This window comes from Glycine max, chromosome 10 (genome assembly GCF_000004515.6).
Source record: "Glycine max cultivar Williams 82 chromosome 10, Glycine_max_v4.0, whole genome shotgun sequence".
NCBI classification, from domain to species: Eukaryota; Viridiplantae; Streptophyta; class Magnoliopsida; order Fabales; family Fabaceae; genus Glycine; species Glycine max.
The window spans coordinates 39142464-39157990 of NC_038246.2; the positions used below are offsets into that span (position 1 = coordinate 39142464).

The window sequence follows — 15527 nt, forward strand, 5'->3', positions numbered from 1 at the left end:
TTGTAATTTGATCGTGACAATGAATTTAATTTCAGAGTATAAAAATATAGATTGATCACATTTTCTTAGGTATATTACATATATTTTTTATATATATCAGGTCAACCGGATCAATAAAGCGACCCGTTGATTGGACCTCTGATCTTACTGACCTAGTACATCAATCGAATCATAACACTGAGTGCAAATCTTATTGGCAATATGATTTGATGGAAAAAAAGATATAAAAAGAAAACAAAATTGTCAAATAAGGGTATATATTATAAGGGTGTCCATACATAAAGATTTTATGTATCTCAATTGATAATCTCTTAAGTGTTAAACCTAAAAGACACCAACACTTACTATTGACCTACTTGATAAAAAAATACAACCTGAAGTGTTGAACTTAAAAATCACACGGACACTTGTTATATTTGGTTTATACTACACATCTTGAAGAATCGTCTTGAATTTGGTATCATAGAAAATATTTTTCTAGTAGTATTACTTCTAACCCACTTTTCATGCAAAACAAAATGACTTAGATGACAATGATCTACTTCTATCTTCAACACAAGTCCTTATATGGGAAGCTTGTGATATACATATTATTTAATTCATAGGAAAAGTTGTTTTAATTATTTTAAAATATAATTAATAAAAGTGTAAATGTGTTTTTAATTTCTATAAAAAGAATAAGTTTTTACTTAATTTATTAATTGTTTATGTGTTTAATGAGAGATTAAGTGATCATCTAAGCTCTAAATGACACTCACTAGTATTTATTGTATCATATGAGTATGTGATACTTCTAAAAAAAATTATATTCCTAAAATAAATGTTATTTATCTATCTTAAAAAGAATGTTGGAGACTAATAATAATAATTTCAAATTTTGAGGAGTAAAAAGATTTTATAGAACCAAAACAAAAATTCACTCATTTTTATTGAAAACAATGATATTAAATTTTAGAGTGATAAAAATAAAAATAAAGGTTTACAAAGACCAAAATTATACACACTAAATAATAATATTAGTATCTATAAAATAAACGTTATAATAATAATAATAATAATAATAGTTCTCATATATTTATGCATAGTACCTTCCTCCCGCTTTCACCTCTTAATATTTCCATCTCCTTACACCTAGTTAAACAATTGGGATTTATGTCACTAGGGATTGGACTATTTTTAAAATGTCTTAAATATGTTTAAGGTCTTTGTTTTAAAATGATTGATTTTTTTTAATTTCAAATAAAAGATTTATTATCTTGAGTTTTCTATGATGTCATATAATCATTTAAGTGATAAAATGGACTCAAAATAAAAATAATATTATTAAAGACCTAAAACAAAATTCAATCATTTATTAGAGACCTTAAATATATTTAAGCTAAAAAATTATAAAATATTTGGAGGATTTACAACTTATAAGTATTGAATGATTTTTTTATGCAGTATTAATATAAAGTAATCTCATGGAAAATAGCAACTGATCTTTATCGGGAATGGTGAGTATATTCTCAAAATGATTTATTCTATACAAGGGTCAATCAGGATTTTCTTTTTTTAATTTTAAACAAAAGTTTTATTTGTATTAGTAAGAATGAACACAACATCACACAGGTAAATCATTTGATAATTTTAAATGAAACTTTAACTACGTATGTTCTTTTTAGTTTTATTTTTAATGTAATTTCAGTTAATGTGATTTTATTTTGAAAAAATTGTAAATATAAATTAAAAAACATATAATTTTTAGTCAATTTTTAACAATTTTTCAAAAACAAAAATTATTTAAAACTAAAAAAATATATATTTAATTAGGACTTTTTGACTAAAAATAAAAATAAAATAAGATGTTTATTTGTTTCTTTACTCGTGGAAAGCTTACAAAGGTATTTAGAGATTACCTACCAACAAAATTTTCTCATCACCAACAAAAATCAAACACATATCATTTTGAAATATCAATTTATTCTTTACCATATGGACCAACATTTATTAGCACCACACTTGACTCATTTTTATCATTTAAATAAGTTATGCCTTTAATTTGAGAATCTTCTTTAATTATTACATTATGATTAGTTTGTGGGTTTTAGTGGCCTATTAAGCAGTCCACAACATGGTAATCTAGTTTCTATCAACCATCCTTATAAACTCAATTACCTCCACGGGTCCAATCATTAAAAACTCAAGTATTTGCAAAGGCTTAATCTTTATTGGATAAAGTTGCATAAACACTCCTATGCTAGTTGACATCTTGAGAAAGAAAAAAAAGATAGAGAGAAATATAGTGTAAGCATAGTTATAAAAACCAACCTGCCTTGGCTAAGACCCTCTGGTTAGGATGTAAGATTGGAAAAGCAATCCATTCAGTTTGACCCAAATGGGTTGGATAAAACCTGATGACCCAGATCAAGTTGATCCAATTTAACCTCGTTGAAAAGTTTTTTTTTTTAATTTCTTTATGTTGTTTTATTTTTTATTTTATAATTCTTATATCATGTTAAATTATCAATAACTAATTATTGAATAACATATAATACGTTCTTACAATTCTATTTTTTATCTTGATAACAATATATAATAACTAACTATTATCATATTGATCATGATGTGATTTAATATTTATGTGTTTTATACATCTTTATCATACTTGTTTATGATCATCCAATAACTTTTATATTTAATCTTGAAAAATAAGAGTTTCCTTAATTATTTAATGATAATACCTACCAAATAATTTATAATAATAAATTATTATAGCATATTTGTAGTTTGATGGTGACAATGAATTTAATTTCGAAGTATAAAAATATAGATTGATCACATTTTATTAGGTATATTACATATATTTTTTATATATATCAGGTCAACCAGATCAATAAAGCGACCCGTTGACTGGACCTCTGATCCTATTGACCTAGTACATCAATCGAATCATGATCGAGTTGGTTTTCATAACACTGAGTGTAAATCTTATCGGCAATATGATTTGATGGGAAAAAAGATATAAAAAGGAAACAAAATTGTCAAATAGGGGTATATTTTATAAGGGTGTCCATACATAATTACTCCTCTTTACTTTGTGTATCTCAATTAATAATCTCTTAAGTGTTAAACCTAAAAGACACCAACACTTACTATTGACCTATTTGATAAAAAAATACAACCTGTGAAGTGTTGAACTTAAAAATCACATGGACACTTGTTATATTTGGTTTATACTACACATCTCGAAGAATCGTCTTGAATTTGGTATCACAGAAAATATTTTTCTAGTAGTATTACTTCTAACCCACTTTTCATGCAAAACAAAATGACTTAGATGACAATGATCTACTTCTATCTTCAACACGAGTCCTTATATGGGAAGCTTGTGTTATACATATTATTTAATTCATAGGAAAAGTTGTTTTAATTATTTTAAAATATAATTAATAAAAGTGTAAATGTGTTTTTAATTTCTATAAAAAAATAAGTTTTTACTTAATTTATTAGTTGTTTATGTGTTTAATGAGAGATTAAGTGATCATCTAAGCTCTAAATGACACTCACTAATATTTATTGTATCCTATGAGTATGTGATACTTCTAAAAAAAATTATATTCCTAAAATAAATTTTATTTATCTATCTTAAAAAGAATGTTGGAGACTAATAATAATAATTTCAAATTTTGAGGAGTAAAAAGATTTTATAGAACCAAAACAAAAATTCACTCATTTTATTGAAAACAATGATATTAAATTTTAGAGTGATAAAAATAAAAATAAAGGTTTACAAAGACCAAAATTATACACACTAAATAATAATATTAGTATCTATAAAATAAACGTTATAATAATAATAATAGTTCTCATATATTTATGCATAGTACCTTCTTCCCGCTTTCACCTCTTAATATTCCGATCTCCTTATATGGCATAACATTGTATATCACACTGTTTACTTTTCTTTTTATTCCTTTTTTCTTACTATCACAATTCACATCTTAAGCATTTATTGAAAGTATAAGAAATTATTTTTTCACCAAAGAATTCCTTCTTACTCAAGCCATATATAGGTCCCTGTGAAAAAACAAGCAGCCAAACAATTATATGGCCTCAATTCAGACAAGTGTTACAAAAGAAAACGAGACTTGATCTGCACGAGGACTCCTTTACTAATTTAGATCATAAGAGGAATAAGTGTCAACTTTACAAAGTATGCAAAATTAAAGATGTAAATTGATATTATATAAAAAAAAATCAGGATAAATAAATGCATACAACCGACAGACTTTAATTTTATTCTTCAAACATATTAACACTTAAATCACAATATACACGATCAATTACAAGTAGGTGCATCGTGATGTTATCACATGCAAATCCTGAATCAAGAACTCGACAAAGTACACTCCCATATACACAAAATTACAGAAAAAAGAATTGTTCCAAATAGCAGCAAAGAAAAAGCAAATGATTAAGAGGGAAAAGAAAATTTCACCAAATGATTGAAATGAATGAATCATAGGAGAAAAGAAAACAATCAATTTAATTGAGGAGAACAATAAACGTGCTCAAGAAGAATGCCATCATAAGGTAGTGACCCTTCAAAGCCCCAGAAAGCAGAGAAGTTGCAGAGGAGAAATCTCCAGAAGAAGTGTTGGTGCTGATAATAAGAACCATCCAATCGTCCTCGGAACCAATCCCTGCTATCTTGTACTTGGAATTATTGAGATACTTAGAGAAGCGATTAGATTTGGTATAATTGGAAAACAAAGCATCGGAGTCCAACTTTGGCACACAAACAGGCATGATGACCCCATCTTTTGTTGTGTTGATGTTGATCTTGCATTTGTTTACACTCTTTTGGAAGCTAGGAATTCTGGAGGTGTAACTAGGCAGAGGGTAGTAGTCACGAAAGTCTTCGCATTTCGTGTTCTCTAGATCTTCTGCTATCTCTTCAGCTAAGCATGAAGCCTTTTCATTTTCATCCAGAACAGCAAGGTTCAAAACTTTTCTGTATACGTTGATGTCATGAAGTAGATCCTCCTCATCTGCAAGGGAAACCACACAAGCATGCAAAGGAGAATATATCAGAAACATAGTCTATGTACGCTTTTACATTGTTATCTAATTATAAATTATCATGTATAATAAGTCTATTGATTTTTATAATAGTTATTCTATAGTTCATGCATACCATGATTTCTATTTGGTTCACACTTTACGTGTATAAAATTTAAACTCTATGTTATAAATGTACCTACATGCATAACATGTTGGTGTTTTAAGGATAGATATAATAAGGTTGATCCGGTGGTTGAGGTAAGGTGAAGGAAGGAGGCAGAATTTGCAGATTTGAATCTCTCAAATAATATTTTTATTAAAACTAACAAATTAATATTTGCCGATAAAAAAAATGTTAGATGTTTTACTATGTTTATAGATTAATTGGTTGAGTCACTAGCAAAAAGTGTCATTTTGATTTAAATCATTTAAACATTAAACTAGCACATGCTCATGTATGTAGCTAGGGAGAGGAGTGCTTGGGAGAGAGGCAAAGAGAATAGAGAAACTTTACCGTTACAGACCACAGGACTAGGAAGCAGCTGGAAGACAAAGACAGAGGCAATAAGAAGGTAGAGACTAAGTTTGAAAGAGAGCATGGTTAAGTTAATCGAGTGTAACAAGAAGAAAAAACAGAACTTCTTGTTGGATTGCACTGGAGAGAGGGTGTAAGTAACAATATGTTCATGTGATTATGATAGACTTATATAAGTCCCCACGATAAGAGAGAGGGGAGGAAATATCTGTAACTGTAGGACTAAAAAGAGGAGAAATAAAAAAGAAAGACTTTGATAAGGAGAATGGAATAAGAATAGCAAAAATGACAATACGTTTCAGTCATTTCTTGTGCTAAAAGCATTTGAAATTAAAAGATTTCTCTCTCGATATTAGTAAGATTTCACTTAAACTAACTAAAGAATTTTAGTGATTGATTTTTTTAAAACCCATTTTCAAAATATGTATAAAAATTTGTTGTAAAGTTATATATATTATCTGTATAGAGAGATTTAAGACAAAAACAATGAGTAAAGGAGTGTGTTCTTCTTGGATCATTCCCTATGCTTTCTCATTAGAGGGAGATCCTCCTCACTTTTTTGGTACCTTGCTTGTAAAGAGGGGGACTTCTTCGCCACATTATTCTTTTTGCTTATGGGAAAAGTGTTATGAACAAGATAAGAATCGATGATTTGAAAAACTTAATTAGCTTAATTTCGTTGGAATTCAGAATAGACATATTTTCTGTTTTCTTTTTCATGCTCAAAATTTGGCTAATGTTTTCCTTTTATTTTTCGCACACTTTACATTTGCAAATGGATTTCAGCTAGTTTGACCATATATGCCATTAATTTTAATTGCAAATATTTTACAAAACATCATCATAATGATTTAAAAATTTTCAATTTTTTTTTTTACCTTTACTTGAACAATCAAGAAATATTTCAGCTAGTTTGACGACACCATTAACTTTTTATCGCAAGTATTTATAAAACATCATTATAATGATTTTAAAATTTTCCTTTTATTACTTGGACAATGAAGAAAAATATATAATATACTAAGATTATTTAAATCATATCAATGCACATTATAATATACTTGGAATTTTCCCCTTTACTTGTCAATTTTCATTAGAGAATCAATCAATCAATAAATAAATATATAATATAAGGTTAAAATACTTTATCCTTTAGTTTTTTTTTTAAATTATTTATGTTTTAAAAGTTTTATTCTAATCTTTAATGTTTTCGAATAATTTCAAATTAGCATTGTTAAACGTAACATAGCAAAAATTTCAGACATGATATGAAATAACTTTCACATTGGTCCCTCATGTTTTTAGTCTTGTTCAGAATGTTCCTTCATGTATTTTTTAAAAGGTTTAAAATAATCATTCATGTTTTTCCAATGTTCATCTTAACTTTATGCTTCTAAAATATAATTAATTATATTTTTCAATAAAGATTAATTATTAATAAAATTGGTATATATTTTACACTAATGTCATTGTGACTAAAAAAATAAGTTTATTTTTAATTTCAATTAATTAAATTAAATAATATTAAATAAATTTCTTAGCATCAAATATTATTTTTATAATTAAATCCAAAGAACACAAGTATATGTGTATATTCCTCTTTTATTTTTAGTTCCTAATTTTTTTTCCTTAATTGTTAGAAAAAATGTCACAAATGGTAACTATTGTCACCATTAACGGATAAACTGGACGGCAAGAAAAAAAATCAAACTATAAAATAGATTAAGGATTAACATCAGTCAAATAATAATTTAGGAATTAAAAATATAATTTATCGTTAAAATAAAATACATTAGTCATTAATTAAGTTAGTAGTCTTTAGTTAACTTAGCTGGTTTGCCCGAGAAGTAAAGGGGGAAGACTTAAGATCTTCTTCACATAAGTGCCCTTGGGTTCGAACCCTACTGCCAGAAGTTTTTAAAATTAAACATGGGTGCAAAACAAATTAAATGGACACTTAAATAAGTTTTAATGTTCAAAAAGAAGAAATGAGCATGAGCTCTATTAGGTAGTTTTACATATGCAATTATTTTTACAAGATTTCATATCATTTTTTTTAGATAGATTTCGTATTGCTTATAGCCTTATACTATACGAGTTGTGAACAAACTCCGATCAAATCCAAAAAAAATATGAGCATTTTTTAAAAGGAAAAAAAAATAGATACAATAGTAAAAAACAAGCAACAAAATATCGATTTCAAATTATTTCCAAAAATAAAATAAGTCATAACATATGTTTCGACTTTTGAGTTAGAAGTCATAATTGGTTATGATTTTTTTTTAATTGAAGTCATAAAACTTTTTATGAATTCAATTTAATTCTTTTATTTATGACTTCAAAGTCGTAAATGTTTTTTTTTTCTTTTTTTACGTGTTTTAGGCTTTTTTAATTACTTGTATTTTCTTTTCTTTTCCTTTCAATTTTTTTATAAATTGTAAATAATTTTATTTATTTAATTATTAAATAAATATTTTTAATTTTACTTGTTATTAGTTTTATTTGATATCTTATATATTTTTTACAATTTTATTTAATATGTTATATAATTTTTAATATTGTTTTATTTAAAATATTTTTTTAAAAATATTGTTTTATTTAATATATTTTGTATATTTAAAATTTAGATAACTTTTTAATAATGTTATTGAATTTGATTTGTTTTGTAAATGAAATAAATAATACAAAATACTTAAATTTTTAAAAACTAAAATTTTAAAACACTTTAACTTAAAAATCCAAGACATTTAAATGAAAATTACATGTTTTTTTAACAAAAAAAATTAATAATGAGATGATGTCCCACAACGAGGTCTTCTAAATATCGAGGTCTCTCATGTTGTTGTACTAGATTTGTAGGTGATTGTTGTCCTCTTATTCTACGACTTCTACCTCCTCTCGTTCTAGTATGACCACATGTAATTGTGTGTTGTTGTTGAGGAACATGATCATCATCATCATCATCGTTATTGATGGTATTGTTGTTATCATCATCTTTCTCCTTATCTTCATGACCCATGTCACGCATTTGAGTAGGTAATAATGAAGGATAACAAGAGCTCAATGGTGGTAGATTATATACAGATGGCGGAGTGTTGAAAATGGTGCTAAACCTTTGTGAGACTCCATAAAAAATATTTGAGGCAAAAGGAACTTGAAATGAGTATTGAGACAAATATGATGAGAACCATAATGGTTGAAAACTTCGTTGACATCCTTAAGGCATTTATCCAGAAAAACCTACTGATTGATATTGTGCCAGTGATTGATGATGCTGGGGCATATACCAAAAACATGCACTGGAGGTACACTAGGTTCAACATATGATTAATGTTGGTGATGCCCAGGATGATATTGTGAATTAAGATCTACGAAGTTAGAAGTAATAATGAATAATAATAACAATAATTTATTAAAATTCTAAATTAAACTTACAACCTCAATAGGTAGTGTCCCCTCACGTGATATATATTGTCTAGTTTGATGTATATACCATTGCATGTATTCTGAATTTTCATGCAAAAGACCTTGGTCCATTTCACCGTGAACAATATAATCATTCCAATGATTCCATTTGGCAATACAGTGACGATGATGGTGAGGCAAAAAAATATATGTTCTTCCTTTCATATCTATGTTGTGGAGTTGATTTAGGTATGGTGGGTCATCTGGAATAATTTGTCGCAGTCTAAATTGTCTCATGACCCTGTCTGTTGGATGTCATTCCACAGTTGCAAAACATATGAAAGATACTTTTGCACGAATAATCATTGATGCCTCAACATTATTAATTAATGATCTTATTTCTGGTGTGTCATAAGGAGTTCACAAGAACTGCAAGACATACATTATTATTGTCACATATTTAAGTTCAAATAGGAAATAGAAAAAAAATACTTAACATGAAAATTAAGAAATGAACCTCATTCATATGTAGTCTATCAAATATGATGTGTATCAGTCTAACTGAATTGGTGGGAATATTTGTTGATTATCGAACGAGACCACCTTTGTGCAAGAGGAAATCCAAGTACTTATTCCACAAATAGGTGATGTATCTTTGAGACAATACATTTAATGTGGTCTCACGCTCATGACTGTAGCAGCAACAAATATCCAGTGATTTCCGTTTGTTTAGGCTTCATAGCCCGATCTACAGCTTGAAAAAGGGATGCTAATATTGCTACACCCCAACTATAATGACCCGCCTCAATCAAATTTGATAATAAAAAAAGATACATAAAATAAACTCTTGCACCTGATGTATCTGGCATCAAACAACTGCCTATCAGCATCATGATATGAGCTCTAGCATGTTGTACAATGACAATATCATCAGCATCAACTGAAAGTTGCTGAAAATTTCGTTGCAACCTGGTTGATCAAAATCTCATATCACAAGATCATGTTAGGTTAGACTCATCTGTAATTGCTCATAATATTGTTCATTTACTGAAAACAAATCCTAGTATCGAAATCAAAACCTTGATTGTAGACATGCCACAACAATTTGGTTATATTGTTTCATACAAAAAGCATGGACAACTAAACAAAAAGTCTTTGAAATGACATTTGGAAGTTGGGAACAATCATACAATTATCTGCCTGTATGGATGATAGCTGCTTAACACTTTGTACCAGATACAATTGTAAGATACAAAACTTCCTTTTCAATGGAGGATGGTGAGGATGAGTCTCATACGGTGATTTGTAATCGTGTATTTTGAGCTTTTAAGCCATGCACTAAAGACTTTCAATATTGCAATCCAATTATGAAGTAGATGAGACATTTTTAACTGGAAAATATCTTGGTACTTTGTTGACTACCATTGAACAAGATGGTAGTAAAAACAATTTTTCACTTGCTTTTGCAATTGTTGAGAGCGAGACCAAAGAAGGTTGGATGTAGTTCTTGCATTATTTGAGGAGATATGTTACACCTCAACCGAATTTTCATATTATATCAGATAGAGGAGCTAGTTTGTTAGCAGATTTGCAATCAGAACGAGTTTAGGTTCATATTTTATACCTGATCCTTCAAAATGACAACAAACATTGGGAAGCCCAGCCATTACTCATATACATAATGAGATGATGAACCAATTTCAAATAGGCCTAATAAATGCTTATTGTCCATACAAATATTGATGGATTGACAAGTGCACCAATGCGTCCCAAGTTATAAAGTTAAAACAGAAGTCTGGGTATCATATTCACAGGGACTTTGTTTGTACTTAGGTAGATGAATATTTAATTTACAAGTAAACAAATAAGGAATTTAAAATAGAAGATAAAGAAAGATAAAAGATAAGATAAAAAATTAAATTAAAAGATGATAAAGATAAAAAAGTAGAAGATAAAATAGATAAGAAATTTTAATGTAAAAGATAAGAAAAATAAAAGATAAAGATGATGATAAAAAGATGAATTCAGACGATGAGAATGTTGGAAACTTAACTTACCAGAGCTACTCGTTGATGTAATGTTAATAATTTTTCTCTATTTATAATTATTCCAATTTACACCTACATCTACTAATATACTCTAACTTTGGTCCCTGCACGAAAGAGCCTAATTTATCTATTTTCTCTCTCAAATCTCTTTGCAGAGTTAAAATAGAGAATTGCATTAAGAACAAAGATGTATAATAGGTAAACAAATATCTTTCTTTTAGATACCATTTTCTAGTTCTATTATAAAATAATGTTTCCCAACGCTACCCCTAAAACTTATCATGCAAATGAGTGATTAAGCCACAAACAATAATATTAAGCCAAAGAAAGGATAATGCAAATGTAATATTATAAATAAATAGGAAGGGAAATTACAACAAGAGTAGTTGGGTGCCAAGTTTCCAACAAAGGGGATTTAGCCTTTGGTTATCATGAAAACTTTACAATTGCAAGAAGGGAATATTTAGTAAAGGGGGAAAAGATAAGATAAGAAAGGGAATGGAGGGAAGTAATGACTCTCATTGTTTGCTTCTCCTTCTTCTAACTTGTCTTCTATAAAAGATTGTATTCTATTAGGAATTTCTGTGTGTCTTCTCCTTCTTCTCTATTCTTCTTTTATGGGTGCAAAATTAACAGGATTCTGAATTAGGCTAATTTTCTTAATTAGTCTTTCTTTCCTAATTATTCATTCGTTCCTTACTTATCCTGTTTTCCTTCTTTCCTCAATTAGTGTTCTTTTCTTAATTAGCCATTCTTTCTTCAATTAGTTTGCTTTCCTTAATTAGCCTTCTATTTCTGGGCTTTATTTTATTCACTAAATTTCATAAATCCATCACTTTTAATATTCTCTGCACAAAAACTTAAATGATATTAATTTAACAATTATTTGTTCAAAAAGAAAAAATTAGAAGAGAAAAATTACAAATTCTTCTATATTTAACTTTAAAATATACTTATAATTAGTCGTTATCAACAAACAAATAGATGGTTAGTATAATTTTTAATTTTTATATTTCTCTTTAATTTGTATTATTCATTTTATATTAATGTATTATACTATTTTTAATTTAACAAATACTTTTATTACTAAATTATTAGATGATATCAATAGTAAATTCCTTTATACAAAATAAATAATATTATTTCATAAATTATAAGTTAATATTATTAACAAAGTATTTTAATATTTATTTTAAAATTTTAGTATTTAAAATAAAACAAATATTCAAAAAATATTAAATATCATTGTGTTAGTTTTTTTTTATTTCATTTATATAAAAAAATAAAATTCAATAACATTATCAAAAAATTATCTATATTTTAAATATACAAAATATATTAAATAAAAAATATATAGAATATTTTAAATAAAACAATATTTAAAAATATATCATATTAAATAAAACTATAAAATATATACAAGATATTAAATAAAACTAATAACAACTAAAATTGAAAATACTTATTTAATAATTAAATAAATATAATTATTTATAATTTTTTTTTAAAAAAATTGAATGCAAAAGAAAAGAAAATACAAATAATTAAAAAAATCCTAAAACACGTAAAAAAAAATTACGACTTCAAAATCATAAAATATAAAAAAACTTACAACTTCAAAGTTGTAAAATAAAAAAAAAACCATTTACAACTTTGAAATACTAAATAAAAAAAATTAAACTAAAACTGTAAAATATTTTACGACTTCAGTTATAAAAATAAATGATACGAATTTTAGCTTAGAAGTCATAACACATATTAATTTTTAAAAATAATTTGAAATCGATCCCAATCAAAAAAATTACAATCTTTTAGTAAAAGTTCCAAAAGATTAAATAAAATACTATCTAATTATAAAACCTTTAAATATTACTTTTAAAGTATTCATCACAAATATAATTTATAATTAAATAATAGTATATTATTTTACAACATCAAGCTAGTCTAATTATTTTTCTAAAAGTCTATATCTATTTCTAATTTATCAATAATATAAAAACCTTTAAAATATCAAAATGAAAGTGTTTGATTAAAAATATAGAAGGGGAAGATGTAAGCAAAAGCAAAACCTTGTGTTGGTGGAGAATGTCCGTTTCCAAAGACGGGTCCAGTGCATGCGAATCACAGGACACGTCAACAGCCCTTCTGCCACTCTTCAGCGCGTGGCATATTCAAATCCTTTATAATCAACACATCACCCCCACGTGCTGCCAAGTTCAAGTGTTCCTCTACGTAATACATGTTTAACCGCACATTTTGCACTTCGTCTCCAAGTTCTATAATAAGCAGCATTTCCACACATTTCTTTCCTACAAAGCAACTCAAAGTTGAACAAAACTCATTTTCCAACTACATTTCTTCCACCAACTCATAAAATCCTCATATCTGTTCCCAAAAGCTTGTTTGTGAGAATGGCTTCGGGTGAAAAGAAATTCCCACCTCAACAACAACAAACACAGCCTGGGAAGGAGCATGCTATGAATCCAGTACCCCAATTCACTAGCCCTGACTACAAGCCTTCAAATAAACTTCAAGTATATCTACAATTTCATCAATCAAATCTATACTAATTACTAATTAACCTTGTTTTCTATTCAAACTCACCTTATATTATTTAGTTAGTATTTGTGATAAATTCGTGTAAATTAAGCCTTCACAACATTTATTCTTGTTTAATTGTGTTAATTTTCAGGGAAAGATAGCATTAGTGACTGGGGGTGACTCTGGGATTGGACGAGCGGTGTGTAACTTGTTTGCCTTAGAAGGTGCTACCGTGGGCTTCACATATGTGAAGGGGCATGAGGACAAGGACGCGAGGGACACGTTGGAAATGATCAAGAGGGCAAAGACTTCGGATGCTAAAGATCCAATGGCGGTACCAGCTGATTTGGGTTACGACGAGAATTGCAAGAGAGTGGTTGATGAGGTCGTGAATGCTTATGGTTGTATTGACATTCTGGTCAACAATGCAGCTGAGCAATACGAGTGTGGAACAGTGGAGGACATTGATGAGCCTAGGCTTGAGAGGGTCTTTCGTACAAATATCTTCTCCTATTTCTTCATGACCAGGTAAAATCATCTAACAGGATTTCTTGTCCTTAAATATAGATATAGATATATATGATGTATCTCTAAGTAGAAATGAAATGTTATATATATAAATGATGTCCTTGTATGTATATAGGCATGCCTTGAAGCACATGAAGGAAGGAAGCAGCATTATCAACACGACATCGGTGAATGCATACAAGGGAAATGCGAAACTATTGGACTACACGTCCACGAAGGGAGCAATTGTGGCCTATACAAGGGGACTTGCTCTTCAGTTGGTGAGTAAGGGAATTCGGGTTAATGGGGTGGCTCCTGGGCCTATTTGGACCCCATTGATACCCTCCTCTTTCAAGGAGGAAGAAACGGCTCAATTTGGTGCCCAGGTGCCAATGAAGAGAGCTGGCCAGCCTATTGAGGTTGCTCCGTCTTATGTTTTTCTTGCTTGCAACCAATGCTCCTCTTACATAACTGGACAAGTCCTTCACCCCAATGGTAAGCGTAATACTAATTATTATGATCATGTTTTTCACCTCAAGCATATCTAATTTCGACGTTATTCACTAATTAACCTGGACATGTTTTTTCAGGTGGAACCGTTGTCAATGGTTAAACCGTTGTTGATGATATTCGGGATGAATATATGGGACAAGAGTTGTTTTGTGACTTGTAGACAAGTGTTACGTTTTGTGTGAATGTTTTACGGTGTGTAACTCGCTCAGGTCCTCTCTGTACTTTTAGAGTTGGGGCTTGGAGGATTATCCACTTTTGAATGTACAAGTTATTAGCCTAAGAAAACGTGTCTTTTGTAGCCAAAGATATGTAAAAGAGTTAAAGTATATAATAAAGATCGGTATGTATTAAGGCTTAAATATGTCTTTCTATATAGACTATATATAGAGGTGCGTGTTACCTTCATAATCGAATGAAACCAATATATACGCAAAGATATCAAAGGCGCCATATAGTTACACGACACACATAATCTTTAACATCTTAAGTCATTATTAAGAAGAAATCAAGGATATAATTGAATGCCTTCAAAACACAAGGAAAACAATATAATAATCGACAAGGATAGAGATTGGAAGCATATTGTTGAGAGTGTAGTTAGAAATAAATTGTCAATTTGGAAGCAATCTTGTACTTAAATGTTGTCCGAAGAATAGTTTCCATCGTAACATGACTGAGCCCTCATACTATACAGCTAGCAGACCTTGATTCAACGACACTATACACAACCAATATTGCAATCCGGTGCTTTTACCATCCCAGTTCATTTTTCATCCATTTATTTAATTTTACATTTTTATTTAATAAATTCTTCTTGAACAAGCACCAGTCTCTTGGACTCACATCGTCCCAATGTTGTTACATTCTAATTAAATTATTTTGTTTGAAATTACAAAATCTTCAAAGTTAATTTTATAAATAGTAATTGACAT

General features: G+C 28.5%; 2 protein-coding genes across 2 annotated transcripts; one reads left to right on the forward strand and one right to left on the reverse strand.

Moving 5' to 3' along the window:
* Nucleotides 1-4249: 4249 nt before the first annotated feature.
* On the reverse strand, nt 4250-5740 carry LOC100806610 (uncharacterized GPI-anchored protein At3g06035). The gene is made up of 2 exons (XM_003536035.4): nt 5561-5740; nt 4250-5033 (listed from the first exon to the last, which is right to left on the reverse strand). The coding sequence occupies exons 1-2, from the start codon at nt 5643-5645 to the stop codon at nt 4528-4530; spliced, it is 591 nt and encodes a 196-aa protein (XP_003536083.1). The 5' UTR covers nt 5646-5740; the 3' UTR covers nt 4250-4527.
* A 7602-nt stretch (nt 5741-13342) lies between these two features.
* On the forward strand, nt 13343-14951 carry LOC100807147 (glucose and ribitol dehydrogenase homolog 1-like). Its single transcript, NM_001255886.3, has 4 exons — nt 13343-13568; nt 13727-14103; nt 14219-14577; nt 14673-14951. Exons 1-4 carry the CDS (start codon nt 13446-13448, stop codon nt 14693-14695), a joined length of 882 nt encoding a protein of 293 aa, NP_001242815.2. The 5' UTR covers nt 13343-13445; the 3' UTR covers nt 14696-14951.
* Nucleotides 14952-15527: the final 576 nt, after the last annotated feature.

Bases quoted from the DNA above. Each gene is read 5' to 3' on its own strand.
- LOC100807147 (NM_001255886.3), top strand. From the start codon at position 13,446: ATGGCTTCGGGTGAAAAGAAATTCCCACCTCAACAACAACAAACACAG. The intron at 14,104-14,218 runs GTAAAATCATCT...GTATGTATATAG, and splicing joins TCCTATTTCTTCATGACCAG to GCATGCCTTGAAGCACATGA. The intron at 14,578-14,672 runs GTAAGCGTAATA...ATGTTTTTTCAG, and splicing joins ACAAGTCCTTCACCCCAATG to GTGGAACCGTTGTCAATGGT.
- LOC100806610 (XM_003536035.4), bottom strand. From the start codon at position 5,645: ATGCTCTCTTTCAAACTTAGTCTCTACCTTCTTATTGCCTCTGTCTTT. The intron at 5,034-5,560 runs GTAAAGTTTCTC...TTTCCCTTGCAG, and splicing joins TAGTCCTGTGGTCTGTAACG to ATGAGGAGGATCTACTTCAT.